The sequence below is a fragment of the Giraffa tippelskirchi genome, chromosome 2 (genome assembly GCF_054371585.1).
Source record: "Giraffa tippelskirchi isolate mGirTip1 chromosome 2, T2T-mGirTip1v1.2.pri, whole genome shotgun sequence".
Classification (NCBI taxonomy): domain Eukaryota; kingdom Metazoa; phylum Chordata; class Mammalia; order Artiodactyla; family Giraffidae; genus Giraffa; species Giraffa tippelskirchi.
The window spans coordinates 126,309,403-126,333,157 of record NC_137276.1 but is presented as its reverse complement, the minus strand read 5'-3'; the positions used below and the strand labels follow the sequence as shown (position 1 = coordinate 126,333,157).

General features: G+C 40.9%; 1 protein-coding gene across 27 annotated transcripts in view; it reads right to left on the bottom strand.

Annotated features, from left to right (window-relative positions):
- KCNAB1 (potassium voltage-gated channel subfamily A regulatory beta subunit 1) overlaps window positions 1-23,755 on the bottom strand; it is a 532,662-nt gene that overhangs the window by 136,489 nt on the left and 372,418 nt on the right. For all 27 annotated transcript variants that reach the window (XR_014076899.1, XR_014076897.1, XR_014076908.1 and 24 more), the window contains one exon: window positions 1,248-1,291. Coding sequence is in view for 9 of the 27 variants with exons in the window: in XM_081570616.1 (XP_081426742.1) it covers window positions 1,248-1,291 (44 nt within the window). In the remaining 18 variants the exon portion in view is untranslated. The remainder of the gene's footprint in view (window positions 1-1,247; window positions 1,292-23,755) is intronic.

Genomic DNA, 23,755 nt, shown 5'->3' with positions numbered 1-23,755 from the left:
CACTTACTGGCAATTCCATCTTTTCTGTTGATCAGGCAAAAAAACCTTAGAGTCATCTTTGACTCTTCTCTTTTCTCTTGCAACCCAAATAGAATCCAAAAGAAGATCTGCCAGGCTCAACCTTCAGAACATAGCTGTAATCTGACCACCTCTCACTTCGTCCTCAGCTACCATCCTGGTATAGACTCAGGTTACAGAAACAGTTCTGATGATGCTGAATTGCCTCAACAGCAAAGTGGCTTTTTCCCTTATGGGATGTCTAGAAGCTGTATGACGCCCCAAGCCTCACACTCAGATCTTACCATTTCAGATTTATTCTTATAATGTTAAAATCGCCATCTCTTCTTAGTTGTCCTTAAATATTTATCTCGTCCCTAAAGCATTTAAGGTACATTATAAAAGTATATGTGTGTGTGTGTGTGCGTGTGTGTTAGTCGCTCTGCTGCTGCTGCTGCTGCTAAGTCGCGTCAGTCGTGTACGACTCTGTGCGACCCCACAGACGGCAGCCCACCAGGCTCCCCCGTCCCTGGGATTCTCCAGGCAAGAGTACTGGAGTGGGTTGCCATTTCCCTCTCCAGGGCATGAAAATGAAAAGTGAAAGTGGAGTCGCTCAGTCGTGTCCGACTCAGTGACCCCATGGACTGCAGCCCACCAGGCTCCTCCATCCATGGGATTTTCCAGGCAAGAGTACTGGAGTGGGGTGCCATTGTCTTCTCCGTTAGTCACTCAGTTGTGTCCAACTCTTTGTGACCCCATGGACTGTAGCCCACCAGGCTCCTCAGTCCATGGAATTCTCCAGGCAAGGATACTGGAGTATATAAATACATTAAAATATTTAAAAACATGAGAAAATTAGGGAAAGGGAAGATAAAGATAGAAAAAAATTCATATGTTGTCACAGGTGAATTGCGCATACACACACATGCCATGAGGTTTTGTACCCTTGCTAGAAAGGGAATAATAACAGAGGAGTCTCTTCCTCTAAGATGTGCTATAATATCAGATTTCTTTTTGCTTAACAGGCCCCCAGAAGACATCCTGATCACAGTGGCTCCTTGGGCCTGAGTGGCAGAGGGCTGTGTGGGGCAGGAAAGGAGAAGGGTTGTGTGCACAGAAGTGAGGCAACGTTGGTCAGGAAGACCCTTCTCTCCCAAGATGGGTCCTGACCTACAGCCCAATCATTCCCTGGTATTCCCTCCAATCTCCCACCTCCCAGCTCACCCCTACATGTTACCCTGAGTACTTACCAAGACCCAAGCAAGAAACTCTGAGTCCTGATTTTCCAAGATTCCTAAAATAAAAATAAAGCAACACATGGTCATCGTTTCCTCAGGTAGTATTTTAACTGTGAGTATTAAATCTCACTTAAAAATTTTTTAATTGAAATATAGTTTATTAACAGTGTTGTGTTAGTTTCAGGTATATAAACTTAAATTTTGATGACATTGTTCTTGACTCTAGCCATGGTAGGGGCAGAGCTCCAGATGCAGGCCTGTGGTTTGGGGAAGAGGCTCTTTCATCCCTATTTGGGCACTAGAAAGTCCAAAATGTCCTTAGGTTCAACACAAAAACAAAGGGTCCCCACAAAACACAGCTTTTCAGCCCTATTGGTCTTCTTTATCAGTTTTCTTACAAATGTAAAACCTCTCTTCTTGAGGGCAGGATTTGTAGATTAATTTACCCGTCAGTCATCATTCATCAATTGATCCTGGCCCATAGTGGGCCCTTAATAAACATTTGTTGGCTGAGTAACAGATGAACTGACCTTTAAAACAAAGTATTACTACAGATGGATAGGGAATATTAAAAGAACAAATACAAAATAATCCTTTAGGCTATTTAAACTAAATTAGATTACTTTTATTAAAAAACTACACAAAATTCCTACAAAAATGTCAGACAGTCCTCAAATGATTCTTCCTTTCCTCAACATTTTTGCTTTTCATCCTTAAAAGTTGATCCAGGGAGAGGCAATATATTTTCATCCTCTAAGTAGAAAAAGAACTAGGTGCTCTAATCTTAACTGTAAGGTGTTTGTGGAGACTCAGACCCAACCCATCTTCCTGTCATCTGCCTAAATGCCATCAGAGAAGAAATCGAATTCTCAGAGAAATGATGTCTCATAGAATTTTGTAGGGATCTGATGTGAAGAGATGAAGATGACATTATTGAAACATGGTAGAAAAGTGTATTCTTTACTTTCTGATCAGATGCTTTTATGAGAATACAGCTTTTTCCCCTGCTTCTACCCAAACAAAACAGAACCAAATTTTCTAAAAAGTTTTCTACAGCTCAGTTCTTCCAGATTCTCTCTTGATTATCCCACAGTTTGGTTTCTTTAGAGCTAGTAATCAGTGCTCTTATTTTTGCATCTGTTTCTTTCCCCTGCTTGCTACCGTCTATAAAATTCCACCTAAGCAACACAGTTCCTTTCCTAGCATGGCCAAAGGCCATTACACTGCAAAGAGTTGAAGGGTCCAGATTTTTGTGACTTTGTTGCAACCAGCTAGGTGACCTTGGAGATATCACTTCCTTCCTTGGACTTTAATTTCTTCATAGTAAAATAGGGTAGTAATATCTATGCCTTTCATCCAGCATCGCTGTTGTGGGACTGGAACATGATAATGTATGCTAATATGTTCACAGTAAACAAATGCAAAAGCATAATTATTTTTGGTGCTTTCTGACTCTTCTTATGCTGTCACAGACATAGTGCTAAATTTTCCATATGAATTGGATATGTCCACCTGGCAGGAAACTACTGCATAAAGGTGTGTGTGAAAAATATTTTGAACTGCTAAGTAGGAGAAAAATACTTGGACCTCTCCCACGAAATTAATTTGCATAAGGAATTGTTCTTTTAGTAGTTTCTCAGAAAACCACAGGATGTACAGCCAGAAGATTTGCTTTGTGGTCTAAAAGTCTACTGATTTTAAAGGGTAGGAATCTAGAGTGAAAGCTATATGGTGGGGAGTATAAAAAAAAGACCTACTCCAGAACAAAAAATCAAGGAAATATATAAGTGAATAACAGTCTTCCAGGTAGAGATATTTGACATTGATAAATTACTGATTTATTGACAGATTACCATGTTCAAAGCAACGTGCAAGGTCATGAAGATACAGAGAGGAACAAGGCACAGTTCTCTACCCTTAAGGAGTTCCCTATCCTTAAGGAGTTCCCTATCCTTTTCTGAGGGACACAGAAGAACAACTGTGTAATCACAATACAGTGGGGGATGTCCTCCCATGGAGGTTCCTGAGAGCACATGGAGGAGCTGTCTCAGGTTTGCACTTGCATAACTATGTGGGTGTCATGGGGGAAAAGATCTAGGTAAGGAATTTCATGTAATTTTAATATCTTTCAGTGACTTTGAGCACAATAGGGAACAGGAACTTGGTGCAGAAAATTATGCAGAGGAAGAAATTTTTCTAACAAACTCAAATAGGGCAAGATTATGACACTGGGCACTTACTGAGCAGCGTCTCAGCAACCAAGGTAGGGAGACCTGCTCTAAGTTCCCTTATGCCAGTGATTTAGGGAGACAGTGATCACTCTGATATGAGTTCGGAGGGCCAAACTTGAGAAACTTGGGAACTGCTAGCCAATACAAACTGCAAAGTAGCAAGTACTCAACCTGGCCCATGTTATTGCCACTGCTGTTTGAACACCCAGGCCAGCTTTTCTGGAATGAAAGCCTTAGAAGATTTTGCACTATAAGAAAAGTTCAATTACAGACAAATATTGATACAGTGGTGATAGGTCTCACATTGAGCGTTGGCGTTTTTATTTAACTTTTTCACAGATTATTTTTTTTCTCTCTAAGTGGAACAATTGGGCTTCCCTATTGGCTCAGTGGTAAAGAATCTGCCTACCAATGCAGGAGACACAGGTTTGATCCCTGGGTTGGAAAGATCCCTGGAGAAGGAAATGGCAATCCACTTCAGTATTCTTGCCTGGGAAATCCCACGGTCAGAGGAGTCTGGCAGGCTACAGTTCATGGGGTCACAAAAGAGTCAGACACAACTTAACAACTAAACAACAACAAGAACAAATGGAACGATTACCAAATTCAGTTAGCTGTTTTTTAAAGTGAGAGGTATTTGTGCATAAGCCATACCTGGTCTCTAAGTCCATTGCCCTTACTTTTTGCAAGGATAACTCTCATTGTGAGGCTCCTACCCAGTAAAGCACTCTTGCCACTCACTTAGCAGATGGAGAAGATAGGAGGAAATAACTTCCTCCAGTTCATGTGGATTTCCAACACAATTTCTGTGATTCCAAATGGCATATCTCCATCCAGCCCACATTCCTGCCTGCACAATACTAAGCGTAGGTGGGGTGATTGTTTAGCCACTTTGATCCATTTAAGCTCTGCTGGGTAATAGAAGCCCAAATACTTGACACATTTGATCTAATGAGTCCAAAATACATCATCCAAAAGCTTGTTTGTGTGGCTAGAGCACCAAATAATGGCCAAGTTTACACATCACACTGGGCTGTGACAGATGTCCTGGAACCTTCTCTATCCAACTCAATGGAAATTTTATGCACACTTCATGACCTTGTGTGACATTGTGCATTGAAACAACTTAATGTAATTGTATTTTATCTCTTAATTCCTCAGCATTAGCACAGCTGAGGCTACCAAAAAATTCTGGAAGCACATCAAATGTCCAAATAGATAGAATTTCTTTTCCATTTAATTCAAAGCAGTTGCATTGCACTAGTTTCCCTATTTTATCTGTGTCAGACATACCAGAAGAAAGTCTCACTGTGTTCATTTTTAGTATGTGCCCCTGTTCAACTCAAAATAAAAGCTCCTCTTTCCCAACTGAACCTGAGCTGCTTGGCTGCTAATATTAGAAATGAATGACATCAATATGGGGGTACGGGACACTTAGCTTTGTCAGTCAAATTTTGGAAATCCTAAACCTTAAGTCAAAGCTTTGGGAAAGTTACTGGAGAAGGGATATAGCTTCTTGAGAAGTCATAGGTTGCATTTCTTCTTTCTAAAGGCAGAACTGTCCTCTCAATAGCTAAACTTGTTTTAGGACAATGGTTAGTCCCATAACAGATACATTAAATATAATTTCTAGTGTTGTTTTGTGGAGCATCCATCATGCTCTTTTTATTTTAAGGCAATAATAGAATGGTAAGAACCGAAATCAAGTGTCACTTAGGCACAGTATTAAATGCCATTTGATGTTTATAGGTCCTTTACAAATCAAAGTTTCTAAAAGCAGAAGATTAGCAGCCTAAATGTGTTGTTTTAAATTGCTTGCTTCCTCATACGTGTATCTTAGACACTATTTACAGTAAACTGCTTGGAAGAAAGGAACAGTTGGCTAAAATAGGTACCTTGCATTTGACCAAGAAAGATGCATGTTGCACAGGAGAAAAATCCCTTATTTAGAGGCTGACACAACAGAGACAAACTGAAGGCACATGTAAAGGGCTCCAGTGGCCTTGTCAAGCTGGCAGAAACAAATTTGGTTTGACCTGGTTTTCATGGGCTCAGATCATTACATCATCTGCTGTTTTAGTCTAGCTGAACATCTTTCTGATCCTTCTAAATAACATTCTGCTGTGTGCGGGGCCTTACCTAGAAGCTACTAGTCAAACGTGGGGTGTGGAATGGAAAAAAAAAAAAAATGTACAGTTAACCTGTTTTGAAAAATACAGAGCAGAAGGTATGTTCATTTGTCAGCCAGATTGGTTTTTATAGTTGTATGAGAACATACATTTTTACAGCCATGAAGGTGACTACAAATGGTAATAACGTTTTCTTATGAGGGCACCGTTCATCACTGTTGATAGTGATTAATGATTCATTTGGAAACCACCAGGCATATAAATGATTTAGCCGGTGCATTTTGATGACAGACATTGATAAGGAGCACAATGAAACTTTGTTTCATTCCTTCCTTTATCTAAGTAGCAGCAAAGTAAAATGCTGCTGCTGCTGCTAAGTCGCTTCAGTGCTTCAGTCGTGTCCAACTCTGTGCAACCCCATAGACAGCAGCCCACCAGGCTTCTCCATCCCTGGGATTCTCCGGGCAAGAATACTGGAGTGGGTTGTCATTTCCTTATCCAAAGTAGAGTGGGATTCTTTCAAATTCTTTGATTTAAAGGTTCAAGCCATTTATCTGGTATAAATTCCAGCTAGATTCTTATTCATTTTCTTTGGACATATAAAAATCACCTGTTGATCTGTGCACTCTAGAAAAGTCTACAGAAGTATAGCAAAAAGAGGTTTCCCTATAGTTAATTAATTAGTTCAACAGAATTGTGTGTGACATTGGGCAGGTTACTTAAACTTTTTAAGCTTCTTTCCTCATTCATAAATGGGGATATTAACAGCTCCCTGCTTTTTCTTTTTTTCAGAGATTGAGAAAATATAAATGCAGCACCATTCCCAGGAAACTTCGGTGTTTAAAAAATGATACTTACTTTCTTCCTTTCTTATTTTCTAGGAAAAGTAGCATCTCAAACACTGAAGCTGGTGGGGTTCAGATTCAGGAATAAAGCTGTTAGAAGGTTGCTTCTGTGACTTTCAAGACCTACTTCTATGACCCTATCCTCTTACTTCATGGATTTGTGCTTAGACATTGCAAACATCCTAAATCTATTATATGTGAATTGTGAGTCATTTTGCTAGGACCATTAAGACAGTGGGAAACAGGGGCTAAAGATAGATACTGGAGGTGAAGGAGAAGCTGGTATTTTGTTGGGAAAGGCAGTTTGGAGAATTCACATGGGTCTGAGAAATTTAGAATCTTTTTTCTGTGACTGCCAGGAGGAGAGAAACGGAGTTGGAACACAAAGTTGTGCACAAGGGCAGAACTTGGATGATCTGCAGGGGTGGAGATGGTGATAAGGGTTGCGAAATGCTCATCAAAGTCTACTTATCACTTAAATAAAAGTTACTCACTGCTTTTTTCTGTCCCAAGTATCTAAGGCATCAGAATGGCTGGAAATAATCCAGTCAGAAGTCAAGAGAATCTAGAACCTTTGTATCTAGGGGCATATCATTTGGGGTTCATGAACATGCATGAGAAAAATACATTTTTATTTTTCACCAACTTCTAACTGAAATTCAGCTCCTCCTTCAAGTATAAATGTAGGCAAGAAACCACAGAAGTACCCACATTAACTGTTACTTTGCCATAAAAAGAAATTACAGGTATTTTTCTACCATATCACAGTTACCTCAGAGATTTCAAAAAAATAATTTGCACTCACTATTTATACCTATCAGCTTTCGGAAATTTGGTATTCATCCTACTGCTAGAGCTTGTTATTTAATATATTGAGAAAGAAGTGCATGTCTTATTAGGTCACAAATTTGGATTTTAAATATTTTGAACTGTATTTCTATTTAATCAGATTCTTATATATTTTATGTTATGTGTTTAAAAGCACTTTTTCTAAGGAGTCTGTAAACGTCACCAGACTGCCAGAGGGCTCCATACATCAAGCGTCTTGAATGCAGCTGAAAGAAAAATGTCATTTTAAAAATGGCTCTTGGTGCATCCATCTGCCACAAAGCAACATGGGTTTACAAGCATCTTTTTCAAACTGTGAGGGTAGGCAATCCTGAAAAGTTTTGAAAGTGAAATATGCCATACCCTGCAGCTACTCTTTAAAATGTGTATAATAAAGTTGATAGTGTTGGTATTTAGTATTCCTTGTTTAATTTTAGTAAGTTACAAAAAATTTTTAGGCCATTGCTGAATTTACTTCCAATTCAGGCTTGCTGCTTGTATTATCTCTTACATGAATATAAATCTTGACCCTAAGGTCTCCCATTACAGGGCTCCTCAAGAGCCTCATCCATCAGTCTATAGCTGGAGTCTGCTGGGCTTACCCACTAGGGCAGAGGAGACAGAAGAGGATTTGCCATCCCCAGGGCTCTGGGTTTTCAGCTTCATGCATGATATTTCTTTTGTAACAATTTACTTTAGTGTGATTCATTCATTCAATCATTTGCATTTCATTCCATATTATATTTGTGTTTGTTTTAATATAAAATAATGTTTCCTTACTAATTCTTCAAGTAAGTTTGTTGTCTCAGAGATGTGCCGTGTTAGTCCCAAAGATTTACCAGGTGCCCCTTGGCACCTTCTGCTGCCCCAGTTTGAGATACTTGGATATAAACTATTATCAGTCATTTATAAGTTAGTGTGAAGAAGTTTCAGACTTTTTCTTATGTTAGCTTGGAGGGATTAGAAGAAACAGTAAAGAAATAAAGCATTCAACTTCTGAAAGAATTGGAAGAGGGAATAAAAGTAGGGTGGCAGGGCTTCTCAGGTGGCGCTAGTGGTAAAGAACCTGTCTGCCAATGCAGGAGACTTAAGTGCCGCAGGTTCAATCCTTGGGTTGGGAAGACCCCCTGGAGGGGGGCATGGCAACCCAATCCAGTATTGTCACCTGGAGAATTCCATGGACAGAGGAGCCTGAAGGACTCCAGTCCATAGGGTTGCAAAGAATTGGACATGACTGAAGCAACTTAGCATGCACACATGGTAGGAAGATGAAGGTAGCAACCCCACAGGGGAAAACAAACTTGGCCACCTTTTAAATTTTGTCCAATATCACATCTCTCCTAACAACCGAATGATCACACTTTCCTGTGTGAATATCACACATATACTTGCATTTTCAACACTAAGAAGAAAGAATCAAAAGCTTTCAAAGTTTTCTTCACCCTGGGGTGATGATTTGTTTCCAGAGAAGTTCCACAAGATGAAGCAAAGGTAAAGCCTTCTGTGTCATCCACTTTGTAATGAGATTTGTGTTAGTTTCCACTGTAATGAGCTGTGTAGTTTTCAAAGGCAAAATAAACAAAAAAGCATCTAAGACACATTTCATGCTCCCAATCTTCCCAATTCCATTTCTTACTTTCCCTTTAGAAAGTAAAATCAGCCACGTGACTGAGACTGAAGCATGAGCTTGACTGAGGGGTGGGGTGATATTTAAATATGCACTTAATCAAAAGCAAATGCTTCCAGTCATCATGCATTAGTTTGCCATTCACTTTCTTTGATAGAGGAATGTAAAATTAACACCTGTTTTCTCTGTGGGCTCAGTCTTCTACATCTGCTTTCAGAGGCCATACATCATGGGGCATGTGGTGGTTGTGTGTTCGTTGCTCAGTCATGTCTGACTCTTTGCAACCCCATGGACTGTAGCCCACCAGGATCCTCTGTCCATGGGATTTTCCGGGCAAGAATACTAAAGTGGGTTGGCATTGCCTTCTCCAGGGGATCTTCCAGACCCAGGGATTGAACCCAGGTCTCCTGCACTGCAGGCAGATTCTTTACTGACTGAGCCACCAGGGAAGTCCATATGATACTCATATGTAATATGAGTTTCTCCTTCCTGGAAGGAAGGCTGTTTCTCCTTCCAGACTGAGATCAGTGACAGCAAGAACTGTGTCTAAAGTATCTGCTTATTCCAAACATATAGCAAAGTCCTGGGCACATAGCAGGTGTTTGATGGTGCTGACAGGGATGCTCTTATACTATTCTTTTGCTGTGGATAAAGACTGTTGTCACTCACTTGTTTCACTCTTGTTGGCTAGGGAGACTCTGTGGTTTACTGCCAATGCAAGCCTCCGCTGGAAACTCCTGGACAAAAAGTCCGAAATGTAGTACTTGGATGCAATCTCAAAAACAATGGAATGATCTCCGTTCATTTCCAAGGAAACCATTCAATATCACAGTAATCCAAGTCTATGCGCCAACCAGTAATTCTGAAGAAGCTGAAGTTGAATGGTTCTATGAAGACCTACAGGACCTTCTAGAATTAACACTCAAAAAAAGATGTCCTTTTCATTATAGAGGACTGGAATGCAAAAATAGGAAGTCAAGAAATACCTGGATTAACAGCCAAATTTGGCCTTTGAGTACAAAACAAAGAAGGTCAAAGGCTAACAGAGTTTTGCCAAGGGAATGCACTGGTCATAGCAAACACCCTCTTCCAATAACACAAGAGAAGACTCTACACAGGGACATCACCAGATGGTCAATACCTAAATCAGATTGATTATATTCTTTGCAACCAAAGATGGAGAAGCTCTATATAGTCACCAAAAACAAGACCAAGAACTGACTGTGGCTCAGATCATGAGCTCCTTATTGTCAAATTCAGACTTAAATTGAAGAAAGTAGGGAAAACCACTAGACTATTCAAGTATGACCTAAATCAAATCCCTTATGATTATACAGTTGAAGTGACAAATAGATTCAAAGGATTAGATCTGATAGACAGGGTGCTTGAAGAACTATGCACAGACGTTCGTGACATTGTACAGGAGGCAGTGACCAAGACCATCCACAAGAAAAAGAAAAGCCAAAAGGCAAAATGGTTGTCCGAGGAGGCTTTACAAATAGCTGAGAAAAGAAGAGAAGTGAAAAGCAAAGGAGAAAAGGAAAGATATACCCATTTGAAAGCAGAATTCCAAAGAACAGCAAGGAGAGATAAGAAAGCCTTCCTCAGAGATCAATGCAAAGAAACAGAGGAAAACAATAGAATGGGAAAGACTAGAGATCTCTTCAAGAAAATTAGAGATACCAAGGGGACATTTCATGCAAAGATGGGCACAATAAAGGACAGAAAAGGTATGGACCTAACAGAAGCAGAAGATATTAAGAAGAGGTGGCAAGAATACACTGAAGAACTATACAAAAAAGGTCTTCATAACCCAGATAATCACAATAGTTTGATCACTCACCTAGAGCCAGACATCCTGGAATGTGAAGTCAAGTGGGCCTTAGGAAGCATCACTATGAACAAAGCTAGTGGAGGTGATGGAATTCCAGTTGAGCTATTTCAAATCCTCAAAGATGATGCTATGAAAGTGCTCCACTCAATATGCCAGCAAATTTGGAAAACCCAGCAGTGGCCACAGGACTGGAAAAGATCAGTTTTCATTTCAATCCCAAAGAAAGGCAATGCCAAAGAATGTTCAAACTACTGCACACTTGCCCTCATCTCACATACTAACAAAGTAATGCTCAAAATTCTCCAAGCCAAGCTTCAACAGTACATGAACCATGAACTTCCAGATGTTCACGCTGGATTTAGAAAAGGCAGAGGAACCAGAGATTAAATTGCCAACATCCGCTGGATCATCGAAAAAGCAAGAGAGTTCCAGAAAAACATCTGCTTTATTGATTACGCCAAAGCCTTAGACTGTGTGGATCAAAACAAACTGTGGAAAATTCTTCAAGAGATGGGAATACCAGGCCACCTGGCCTGTCTCCTGAGAAACCTGTATGCAGGTCAGGAAGCAACAGTTAGAACTGGACATGGAACAACAGACTGGTTCCAAATCGGGAAAGGAGTACATCAAGGCTGTATATTGTCACCCTGCTCATTGAACTTATATGCAGAGTACATCATGCAAAATGCCGGGCTGCATGAAGCACAAGCTGGAATCAAGATTGCTGGGAGAAATATAAATAACCTCAGATATGCAGATGACACCACCCTTATGGCAGAAAGCAAAGAACTAAAGAGCCTCTTGATGAAAGTGAAAGAGGAGAGTGAAAAAGTTGGCTTAAAACTCAACATTCAGAAAACTAAGGTCATGGCATCTGGTCCCATCACTTCATGGCAAATAGATTGGGAAACAATGGAAACAGTGATAACTTTACTTTTAGGGGCTCCAAAATCACTGCAGATGGTGACTGCAGCCATGAAATTAAAGACACTAGCTCCTTGGAAGAAAAGCTATGACAAACCTAGACAGCATATTAAAAAGCAGAGACATTACTTTGTCAACAAAGATCCGTCTAGTCAAAGCTATAGTTTTTCCAGTGGTCATGTATGGATGTGAGAGTTGGGCTATAAAGAAAGCTGAGCGCTGAAGAATCGATGCTTTTGAACTGTGGTGTTGGAGAAGACTCTTGAGAGTCCCTTGGACTGCAAGGAGATCCAACCAGTCCATCCTAACGGAAATCAGTCCTGAATGTTCACTGGAAGGACTGATGCTGAAGCTGAAACTCCAATACTTTGGCCACCTAATGCGAAGAACTGACTTATCAGAAAAGACCCTGATGCAGGGAAATATTGAAGGCAGGAGGAGAAGGGGATGACAGAGGATGAGATGGTTGGATGGCATCACTGACGCAATGGACATGAGTTTGAGTAAGCTCCAGGAGTTGGTGATGGACAGGGAAGCATGCATGGCGTGCTGCAGCCCTTGGGGTCACAAAGAGTCGGACACTACTGAGCAACTGAACTGAACTGAACTTAAATAACTCTGGAAAAGAATCTTTTGACTGGATACTGTAAGGCTAAGAACAAAAATAATTGAACACAAACACTATTATCTCGTTGGCAAATTTTTTTCTTACAGGGGTATGAGTTAGTAACTTTGAAACTAAGGTTGAATACTAATGTTGACAAATAAGAAATGCAGTGAGTGAACATGAGACCCAGAAATTAAACAAAAACAGAACAAAATTGAGGACCCCTTGAAGCCACCATCCCTTTATCATTTCATTTCTTTTTTTATGTAAACACTCTCACATTGACAGAACATTGTTTTTTGTTTCTTCTTTGCTTTTTTGTTTTTCTAATTTGGCGGATGTTTACTCAGAAGCTACTAAGATGTACCCAGAGCTTGTAACTGATTTTGAGGTCAAAGAACGCTCCTTCTCTCCAGCAGAATAATACATCAAAACTGATCCACGAGATCACTGAGATCTGAATGCAGTGAGAACTAGTGAGAACTGAATGCCGTTGGCCTGGGACTTTATTTGGAGCCCTGTTATAAACGACTAATTATTGGTCAGGTTAACATGCTGAATTTAGTTTATTTTCATTCTTCAGCCTCTACATTGGTCTTTTTAATTGGTCTTTACATCGGTCTTTTTACCTGATATCTTAGTTTCTGATGTCTCAAAAGTAGGGAAATTGCATCTCGTTTTGTAGTGACAATGAAGTGGTGCTCACTGGAGGGCAGCAAATCACATCTTCTCGTGGTGACTAGGAGAACACACACCCACAGCCACAAGAACTGCTCTCCTAGATACGGAGCTCTCTCTATGCCAATCCTTTCTGATTGTACTTGACACAAAGGGAAAGATAGATTCATGAAAGAGAGGAAGGGAAAGAAGACCACCCTTTTATGAAACAGCAAGGCATCGGAAGATTACATTCTTCAGGACCCTAAGATCTTTTGAAATTCTTTTGAAATTTGAAAATGAAATCAAACTTCTTTCTTTGGGTTTGGGTAAATTTTTACTAAAATATACAATTTTTAAAAATTGATTCCAGGCATTTTAAAATAATTACCACAGGGCAACTATAAAATCTTGTGAAATAACCTTGCTTTATGCTTTTGTGGATCAGTCCACTGTAAGAAATTAGTTAATCTCAGTTGGTTAAAATCAGTAGTGGTACTTCATTCAAGTTGAATGACTTCACTGGTTCTAAGCAAGATTTAGATGGCAAGAATTCATAGGATAGGGCCCAATATTGATGGCAAAATAGTGGGGGATCTGACAATTCTTGGAAGTGGCCCCGAAGAAGTCAATTTCTAACTCTAGTGTCATCATTATATGATGAGAAAGAAAACTATGGCAGGAAATAGGTGCTGTCCATACAGTGGCAGCCAAATAGCTGGTTATTTTAGTAAAAATTCTGAAGAAGCCTAATTGTTGACAGTATGATGCCAAAGTGGATGATTCAGTAAAAGTTTTGAATCCATTTTGAATTTACTAGGTTGTTTAACATCTGTAACATATCTTTGACTTTTAAAATGGAAAAGTACAGGCAATCATAATCTATTTTTTGTTTGTTCTTCACTTATTGAGTAAACATCAGTTCAGTTCAGTTCAGTCACTCAGTCGTGTCCGACTCTTTGCGACCCCATGAATCGCAGCACACCAGGCCTCCCTGTCCATCACCAACTTCCGGAGTCTACACAAGCCCATGCCCATCGAGTCGGTGATGCCATCCAGCCATGTTATCCTCTGTCGTCCCCTTCTCCTCCTGCCCCCAATCCTACCCAGCATTAGGGTCTTTTCCAATGAGTCAACTCTTTGCATCAGGTGGCCAAAGTATTGGAGTTTCAGCTTCAACATCAGTCCTTCCAATGAACACCCAGGACTGATCTCCTTTAGGATGGACTGGTTGGATCTCTTTGCAGTCCAAGGGACTCTCAAGAGTCTTCTCCAGCACCACATTTCAAAAGCATCAATTCTTCAGCACTTAACTTCAGCGCTCAGCTTTCTTCACCGTCCAACTCTCACATCCATACGTGACCACTGGAAAAACCATAGCCTTGACTAGACGGACCTTTGTTGGCAAAGTAATGTCTCTGCTTTTAAATATGCTGTCTAGGTTGGCCATAACCTTCCTTCCAAGGAGTAAGCGTCTTTTAATTTCGTGGCTGCAAGCACCATCAGCAGTGATTTTGGAGCCCCCCAAAATAAAGTTTGACACTGTTTCCACTGTTTCCCCATCTATTTGCCATGAAGTGATGGGACCAGATGTCATGATCTTAGTTTTCTGAATGTTGAGTTTTAAGCCAACTTTTTCACTCTCCTCTTTCACTTTCATCAAGAGGCTCTTTAGTTCTTCTTCACTTTCTGCCATAAGGGTGGTGTCATCTGCATATCTGAGGTTATTGATATTTCTCCCGGCAATCTTTACTCCAGCGTGTGCTTCCTCCAGCCCAGCGTTTCTCATGATGTATTCTGCATAAAAGTTAAATAAGCAGGATGACAATATACAGCCTTGACGCATTCCTTTTCCTATTTGGAACCAGTCTGTTGTTCCATGTCCAATTCTAACTGTTGCTTCCTGACCTTCATACAGGTTTCTCAAGAGACAGGTCAGATGGTCTGGTATTCCCATCTCTTTCAGAATTTTCCACAGTTTACTGTGATCCACACAGTCAAAGGCTTTGGCATAGTCAATAAAGCAGAAATAGATGTTTTTCTGGAACTCTCTTGCTTTTTCAATGATCCAGTGTATGTTGGCAATTTGATCTCTGGTTCCTCTGCCTTTTCTAAAACCAGCTTGAACATCTGGAAGTTCACGGTTCACGTATTGCTGAAGCCTGGCTTGATCACTCACCTAGAGCCAGACATCCTGGAATGTGAAGTCCATTGGCCCTTAGAAAGCATAACTACAAATGAAGCTAGTGGAGGTGATGGAATTCCAATTGAGCTATTTCAAATCCTGAAAGATGATGCTGTGGAAGTGCTGCACTCAATATGCCAGCAAATTTGGAAAACTCAGCAGTGGCCATAGGACTGGAAAAGGTCAGCTTTCATTCCAATCCCAAAGAAAGGCAATGCCAAAGAATGCTCGAACTACTGCACAATTGCACTCATGTCACACGCTAGTAAAGTAATGCTCAAAATTCTCCAAGCCAGGCTTCAGCAATACGAGAACCATGAGTAAACATAAGCACACTTTATTTTCCCTGCGGCTGAACTCAGCTTTTTGATAATAGCAACAATTTATAGAACACCTACCATATGCCAGCATCATTCTAGGTGCTTTTACACACAATTCATGTATATAAACGCATGCAGTCTTTCCAAGTAAACACTCCTGTGCCCATTTTATCCATGAGGAAGTGGAAGCTGAGAGAGGTTAAGGGTCACACACACGTACCATGCATGACAGTCAGGAGCAGAGTTCTGTTGTTGAAGTGCTGTTGCTTCCCCTGTTCTACTCTGCCTTCAGGGGGCCTGCCCATCTGAAATGACCCAACTGTTAGCAGTTCCCTAGAGAGACAGGCAGTGATGGGGTCCCTGCCTGGGGCAGGCCATTTTGGGCGGCCTAGAGAAAAATGAAAATGAGTTTCTGCAACTCTTTTGCTAGGCATCCACACCCGCTCCTGGCACCTCCTCATCTGCTTTAGGCCCCCTACCTCCCACCCCTGACTGTAGCTTCCCACAGGCTCTGTGATTGACGCCACGGCGGGGGTGGGAGTTAGTGAACTGACACTCATCTCACTCCTCTGCTGATCAGCCTTCAGACTGAAACAACAGGAAGGGAAAATAGGCCAAAAAAATAAAAAGTACCACTTATACTGGTTCAAAATTCAACAGAACTGATTTCATCCTGTTCTTCGCTTTTTTGAAAAGAGAGAAAAAATGAAGTCACTAGCATGCTTTGCTGATTGGAGATGGGATGACCCATGGGACCGAAACAGACCACTTCACAACTTGTTGGGGTGTAGAACTAAGGGCATGGACAGGGGAATGAGAAGGAAAGTTGTGAAAGGCTGAGGTAGCCTTGCCTGAAAAAGAAAGTTGGATGAAGAATGATTTTAAGTACAAGACATCCAATGAACACTTTGGAGCTACCGCGGGATCTAAGGTCATAACTTTGAATAATTCACACTTTAAAGCTGATGCTTATTCATACACTCAGTACGTGTTTATGGAGCACCTACTGTTAAGGCAGGCACTGTTCCAGGTTTCAGGGCTGTGACAGTGAACAAAACAAATCAAATTCCTGACCTCATGAGGCTTACATTTTAGTGGAGTGGCCAAATAAACAAGTAGGCACAGTAATAAGTTCAGTGACTGAGAGGTGCTCTGCAAACATAGACGCTGGCTGATGGCAAAGGCAAGGGGCAGGGGCAGGAGGTGACACCCAAGCTGGGGCACAAAAGATAAGAATGAGTTATGTCAGCTCCCAAGAAGGCCTTGGGGGACAGAGTAACCAGAGAGATAAGCAAGGCCCTGAGGTGGGACAAGCCTGAGGCGCAGAAGGAGGTGGGTGCGGCAGAGGTCAGTGTGTGAGGTGGGAGCAGTCAAGATGAGGTTAGAGAAAGAGATGGGAGCCAGAACTTACCAGGCTGCTGACAACCAGCTTAACTCTATCCAGGCAGAGAAGGTAGAAAAGCTCCCCAAGTTGCTATGGACTGTATACTAAGAACTAATTTATTTAAACAGAGCTATAAACAGAGAGGAGATGAATCTTTGCTGGAGAAGTTTTAGAAGAGAGCTAAGAATTTGTGGATCAAATTAAGGAAGCTTCCTTTGGGGCCAAGTCCTGCCTTCCTAGATGGGTTATGGTTGTGGTATTGGGACCTAGTGTTACACAACTCTGGGGCCCCATTGTATTCTTACTTGCATAACCTCCGTTTCCCAACTATATGGCTCAGTGGTCCTATCTCAGGCTGCTTCCCCTTTCTGTACCTTTTCTTTATTCTCTCTTGCCCCTTCTGGTCTCAAGTATCACCAGTTGCCAGGCTCTGTCTCTTTTCCCTTTATGAACTTCTGCTCTCAGGAAAGGCAGAACAATTTATTCTCACTAAGGTGTAAATGACCGACATGAACAAAGTACTGCCTGGAGTGGGGAAGAGGAAATTAGCAGCCTATGATTCTCAAGGATCAGGAAGAAGGGCTCTTTGCACGTGCATTTGTTTGGAATGCTTTCCTCACATATTCTCACTCAAGACTCAGCTCCAGTGTCCCCTTCCCAAGGAGGCTTCCTGACAAGGCGCTATTCTTCCACTGAGCTGGCATCTCACTTCTACCCTTCTTTGTTACTTTGTGCATAGTCTGGTTGATCTGTCCCTCCACAGCTCATGGGCTTCTTGAGGACAGATATCATGTCTCATTTACCTGTTTCTCGGGCCCTGACACGATGCCAGGCTAATGTTGATCATCTGACCAAGGAGCTGGGCAGAGTCATAAGAGCTGTGTTTACTTTTATCATAGTAAGCTATGGTCTTCATGAGCCTGAGTTTAATTAATGCTTGTTAGAAAAATTGTCTTTCTTGACAGTTCTACATTCATTACAATTTTTATTTCCTCAATATTACAAATATTGCTGCCTAAATTCCTACCTATTTAAGATGCACTGGTTGACAAGTCTCTTTTAAAATGCAAATACTCATAAAGGGGTTAAGTCCTTTCATTCATACAAAAGACATTTATTGTGTCTCTGCTCTGTGCAACACATTATCCCATCACTCACATCAAAAATGCTAAGGAGTTTACAAGGAATTGCTTTTTTCCCCTGATGCAGTGTATCAAGGGTCCCAAGCCACAGCCTGCTAATTCTACTTTTAACAATCTACCTAAAAGAAAAATCCAAGGATTTGCAATTAGTTTAATGTACAAAAAATATGGATTGTAGTCATTTATAATGATTAAAGGAAGAAAAACATCCAATAATAGGAGGAGAATCAAATTAAGTTTCATCAGTATTATGGATTATTATGTAACTATTTAAAATTCATTAAATAGAATGCTTTACTTACAAAAGAAAATGCCTGGATTACCATGGTAAATGAGAAAAGTAGGATATAAAGTTTGTTGCATTATGATCTTTTATAATGCACAGAAGAAATCCTGTGAGGAAATTCACTAAAAATGTAAACCTTGGTAGTTCTAAGTGGTAAGATATTGGTTGACTTTTAGTTTCCATATATTTATATTTTATAAACTTTTTGTATTTAGCATATATTGCTCTTGGAGAAAAGGACATTTACTGCATTGGAAAACCAGAACCACGTCCCTCTCATTGCTAAGATCAATCACAAAAAAGGGATGGGATGGCAGGGGATGGGGATAACCTTCTGGGCAAGATGAGCCTGCACCTGAGTGAAGATCGCCTGGAGGGCCCAGCTGGCAGTCTGGGGTGCTGCCCCCTGCAGGTGAAATTGGGAAGAGCACATACCAGGAGATGGGAAGGCACAGAAGACATCTTCTGGTATAGCTCCACCTTGCTTAGCCTTAGCCTGGGACGGAACTGGGATTCCTCCAGGTTTGCAAAAGAGGAACAAAGGCTCTGGTTCCAGACTAGCTGGACAGCTGAGCAAGAGCCATCTTTCTGGGTATGTTTTCCCATAGCTATAATGAGCTTATAATCTCAGCCAGGATCACCTTCTTTTGGCATTTTGCAGCTTAAGTTAGTGTAGTTTATCAGCATCTAGCAATGTCGTGAAGAGTCAGACACGACTGAGCGACTTCACTTTCACTTTTCACTTTCATGCACTGGAGAAGGAAATGGCAACCCACTCCAATATTCTTGCCCGGAAAATCCCAGGGACGAAGGAGCCTGGTGGGCTGCCGTCTATGGGGTCGCACAGAGTCGGACACGACTGAAGCGACTTAGCAGTAGCAGCAGCAGCAATGTTAACTAACTGTTAGCAGGAGCTGGACTTCTAGGCTGAACCCACAAGAACAAAACACCCACAGACAGCTCCAGACCCCAGTGAGCTCTCTTAAGTTTTGCCTCTGAATCTTAAGCTCATCTCTCTAATGGCTGATACCTTCTTTTTCTCCTTCTCCCCAAATAGACACATTCAGCAGCAATCCATCAAATTGTTTTGCAGGAAGTCATTTCTGACTACTCTTCCCATAACACTTGTAGCCGTCTCAAAAAAAAAAAAAAAAAAAGGCTTCAAGTGAAACTGGAGACAAGGAAGTATAGTGTTGAGAAGCTGGAATCAGCAGCAAAGACTTTTGATTTTAAAGCTTGGCTCCACCCATCACTCACACCAGGATTCTGGGCTAGTCACTTAATCTCCCCAAGTTTCAGTGTCTCCGCCTGTGAAATATTCATAAACACAGTGCCCACCTAACCTGCTCACAGGTGGTTCTGAGAGTCAAATGCAATAAAGCATGTGAAAGGGCTAGAGAGTTTTAGAGTTCTTTACAAATGTTAGGTATTATCCTGATAATAATTAATGGAATTGATCATTTCAGGAGCTGTTGCATAAGGTGAGCTCAGTTCAGTTCAGTCGCTCAGTCATGTCCGACTCTTTGCGAACCCATGAATTGCAGCATGCCAGGCCTCTCTGTCCATCACCAGCTCCCGGAGTCTACACAAGCCCATGTCCATCGAGTCGGTGATGCCATCCAACCATCTCATCCTCTGTCGTCCCCTTCTCCTCCTACCCCCAACCCTACCCAGCATTAGGGTCTTTTCCAATGAGTCAACTCTTCGCATCAGGTGGCCAAAGTATTGGAGCTTCAGCTTCAACATCAGTCCTTCCAATGAACACCCAGGACTGATCTCCTTTAGGATGGACTGGTTGGATCTCCTTACAGTCCAAGGGACTCTCAAGAGTCTTCTCCAGCACCACAGTTCAAAAGCATCAATTCTGCGGCTCTCAGCTTTCTTCACCGTCCAACTCTCACATCCATACATGACCACTGGAAAAACCATAGCCTTGACTAGATGGACCTTTGTTGGCAAAGTAATGTCTCTGCTTTTAAACATGCTATCTAGGTTGGCCATAACCTTCCTTCCAAGGAGTAAGTGTCTTTTAATTTTATGGCTGCAGTCACCATCAGCAGTGATTCTGGAGCCCAAAAAAATAAAGTCTGACACTGTTTCCACTGTTTCCCCATCTATTTCCCGTGAAGTGATAGGACAGATGCCATGATCTTAGTTTTCTGAACGTTGAGCTTTAAGCCAACTTTTTCACTCTCCTCTTTTACTTTCATCAAAAGGTTCTTTAGTTCTTCTTCACTTTCTGCCATAAGGGTGGTGTTATCCGCATATCTGAAGTTATTGATATTTCTCCCAGCAATCTTGATTCCAGCTTGTGTTTCTTCCAGCCCAGCGTTTCTCATGATGTAATCTGCATATAAGTTAAATAAGCAGGGTGACAATATACAGCCTTGACACACTCCTTTTCCTATTTGGAACCAGTCTGTTTTTCCATGCATAAGGTGAAGTGGTGGTGAAAAGGCAATCTATCATTTGTGTGCTTTCACAGAGAACAGTAGTAGCCTTAGGTTCCATGGACTGGTAGACAGACTTTGTAGTGAATCAAATCATTCACACTGTTAAGAACCCCGCTGAAATGTTCTATGTAGCCAGTTATGCAGCAAAAAGAAAAATAATGATTAATAACTATTCTGAATACAAGTGAAAACAAATATTTTGTGTAAAAGAAAGTTTGAATTCTCTCTTTGCATCAAAGAGGGACAAGGAAAGAAATTAGGAAGTGAATTCACTTAAATTATCAACATAAGAAGTACTGTCTGTGTGTGTGTGTATATGTGTGTGTGTGTGTGTGTGCGCGCGCGCGCGCACGCGCGCATGCATAGTGGGGTTAGAAAGGAATAGAAGCAGAATTGAGGGAAAAAATAGGAAGAAAAAATAAAATATCATGTTCTGACTAAACTGAGGTTCATTTGTGGAGTTGCAAATTATTTTATAAATAGTTCTCAGTCTTCTATTTCATTCATTTATTCAACAAATGTGTGTTAAGCATCCACCGTATGCAAGAGCTGACAAGGCAGTAAAAATGATAAACACACCTTGCCCTCATGACCTGTAACGTCTAGTTGGGGAAATAAACATTACAAAAATAATTATGTTATTACATTATTTGGTAGCTCAGTTGGTAAAGAATCCACCTGCCAGTGCAGGAGATCTGGCTTCAATTGCTGGGTGGGGAAGATCCCCTGGAGAAGGAAATGGCAACCCACTCCAGTATTCTTGCCTGGAAAATCCCATGGACAGAGCAGCCTGACAGGCTACAGTCCATGGGGTCGTAGAGAATTGGACACGGCTTAGAGACTACACCACCATTACGTTATTTTAGTGTTACAAGGGAGAAGCATCCAGTGCAATGAGTACATCTCCCACATCATCAAAGGCTTAGGATATCACAGCCTAAGGCATCTTTATTGTAAAACCCGCCTAAGAAGCAGTAGTTATTGTGAACTCTAGAACCAAAAAGGAGTGAAAAATTTTTTTTTTTAACATTTAAGGTAGAGAACAAAGGTTCTCAAGGTCAGTTCTCCATCTGATTCTGGCTTTTTTACCTATTCTCTTTAAGACTTTATTTACACATCTATAAAATGGATATTTTTTTTGGTTTTTATCCCTTAGGAATAGTGCAGGGACTTAAAAAATTATTCATGTACAAAGCCTAGCTCAGTACCCACCATACAGAACTCAGTAAGTGCTAACTGTTCTAGTTATTGTTACCTTATTAGCTATTACCTAGTGGACATTAAGTTGTGAAACTTGCAAGAGATTTTTGATTGGCTTCTAGAAAGCTTAAAATCAAATTTGTGAACCACAGGACATCAGTTTTAAATTGTTAGAATTTGCATATTTAGTCTCATTGGCTCCATTTTTGGCTCCACTTTGTTTTTCTTCACTAGACCGATACACAGTATGAACGAATGGATGGATGGAAGGACAGCATGATGGATGGATACATGAATAACCTCTCAACTAAGTCAAGAAATAGTTCTTTCAGATAAACGAATAGTGCTCAGGAGTTGGACATTCTCTCTACAATTTCACAGAAGAGAACTCTGACTCATACTAACTCATTCCTTGACTTTTATATCTACTCAGACATGAGTGAATATATTGCTTCCTAGAGTTAACACTGAATGTATCTAAATGCTACAAAACCACCACCACCACCACCACAAGAATCAACTGAGTAACCAATTCATAAGGTATACTTAGAAAATGTTTTACAGGTCAAAATTCATCTGTGCTCTTACCCCCTAATGTTCATGTCTTTCTTTCTGTGGCTATAAAACAAAAGAAGCTATCAAGATGATTCTATTACTGGGTTCAGCCAATGGCCACTTATGTTTCCAGACTCTTGGATATACACATATACAGGTAAACTTTCCTTTCAGAACTCCAGTATATACAAAGATTTTACTGGAGGATCTCTTGCTATATCACTATGCACTGCTATTTAGGAAGAATAATAGAAATGAGAGGGAAAGAATACTAAATCTGAAAGTGGAATATATGAATTTAAGTCTCACTTAACTAGAGAACATATATCTTGGTTAACCCAGGCCAGCCTGTGATTACACCTGTTTCTTGGTGTACAGTTATTCTTGGGACAACCCCTCCTTTTACTTTCCAAAGTGTACTACTTTGAATAATAAATTACATGATCACCTACTCTAATCCAGTTACTAACTCTGACCTTGAGTCTCAGACTGGAAGGAAAATAGAGCCTTCTTCTGCTAGAGAGGGGAAGAGAGGAAAAGAAATATCAGAAATGAGTGATGACTAGACTCACACCTTCTCACTAACTGCTCCCCGCCCCCAACCCCAATCTGGCTCCTATGATTAAGGCTCTCCAGAGTAAGAAGGGATTAGAAGTAGCCAGAGAGGTTCACGGGAATCTCTGACCAAGTACATGCTCCTTGGGCCCCAGGATGCCCAGGAGAATTCTGAGTCCTAGCAGGAAGCTTCCCACTAATCTCAGGTGACCGACAGATCAGGACAGCATAGTGGCCTGGAAGCTTCCTATGCCTTCTCCTACTCATTGACACCATTTGGAGAAGGAGGAAGGAGAAGGGAAGAGGGATTCCTAATGGAGAGTTTAACCCTTGAAATCAGAAGAGACAGAATTATCTTTGAATGGAATATTTTAAATGCTCTCTCGTCTGCCTTAGCAAGAATGGGGACATTAGAGAAAAATAAGATCAGTTGTAAGAGTCAAAGAAATGTCTTTCTTCATTCACATGTAAGTAGTTAGGGGCAAATATCATCCAATCTACACTTACGTCCTCAGATCTCAGCTCAGGGCCAGGGGCAGGGCAGACACTCAACAAATGTTCATTGAATGGAGAGTCTAACTTCAAATCACGTCAAAAAAGACAAAACAGCTCTGGACTATTCAAGTATAATCCTGCAGAAATATTAAAGTGCTTCCTTGAACTAATATTCATGACAATAGTTACCATAACAGGGAAAGAAAAAAACAACCAAGGAATTTAGAGGATCATTTTTGTGAACTACTGAGTCTTAAACTGAG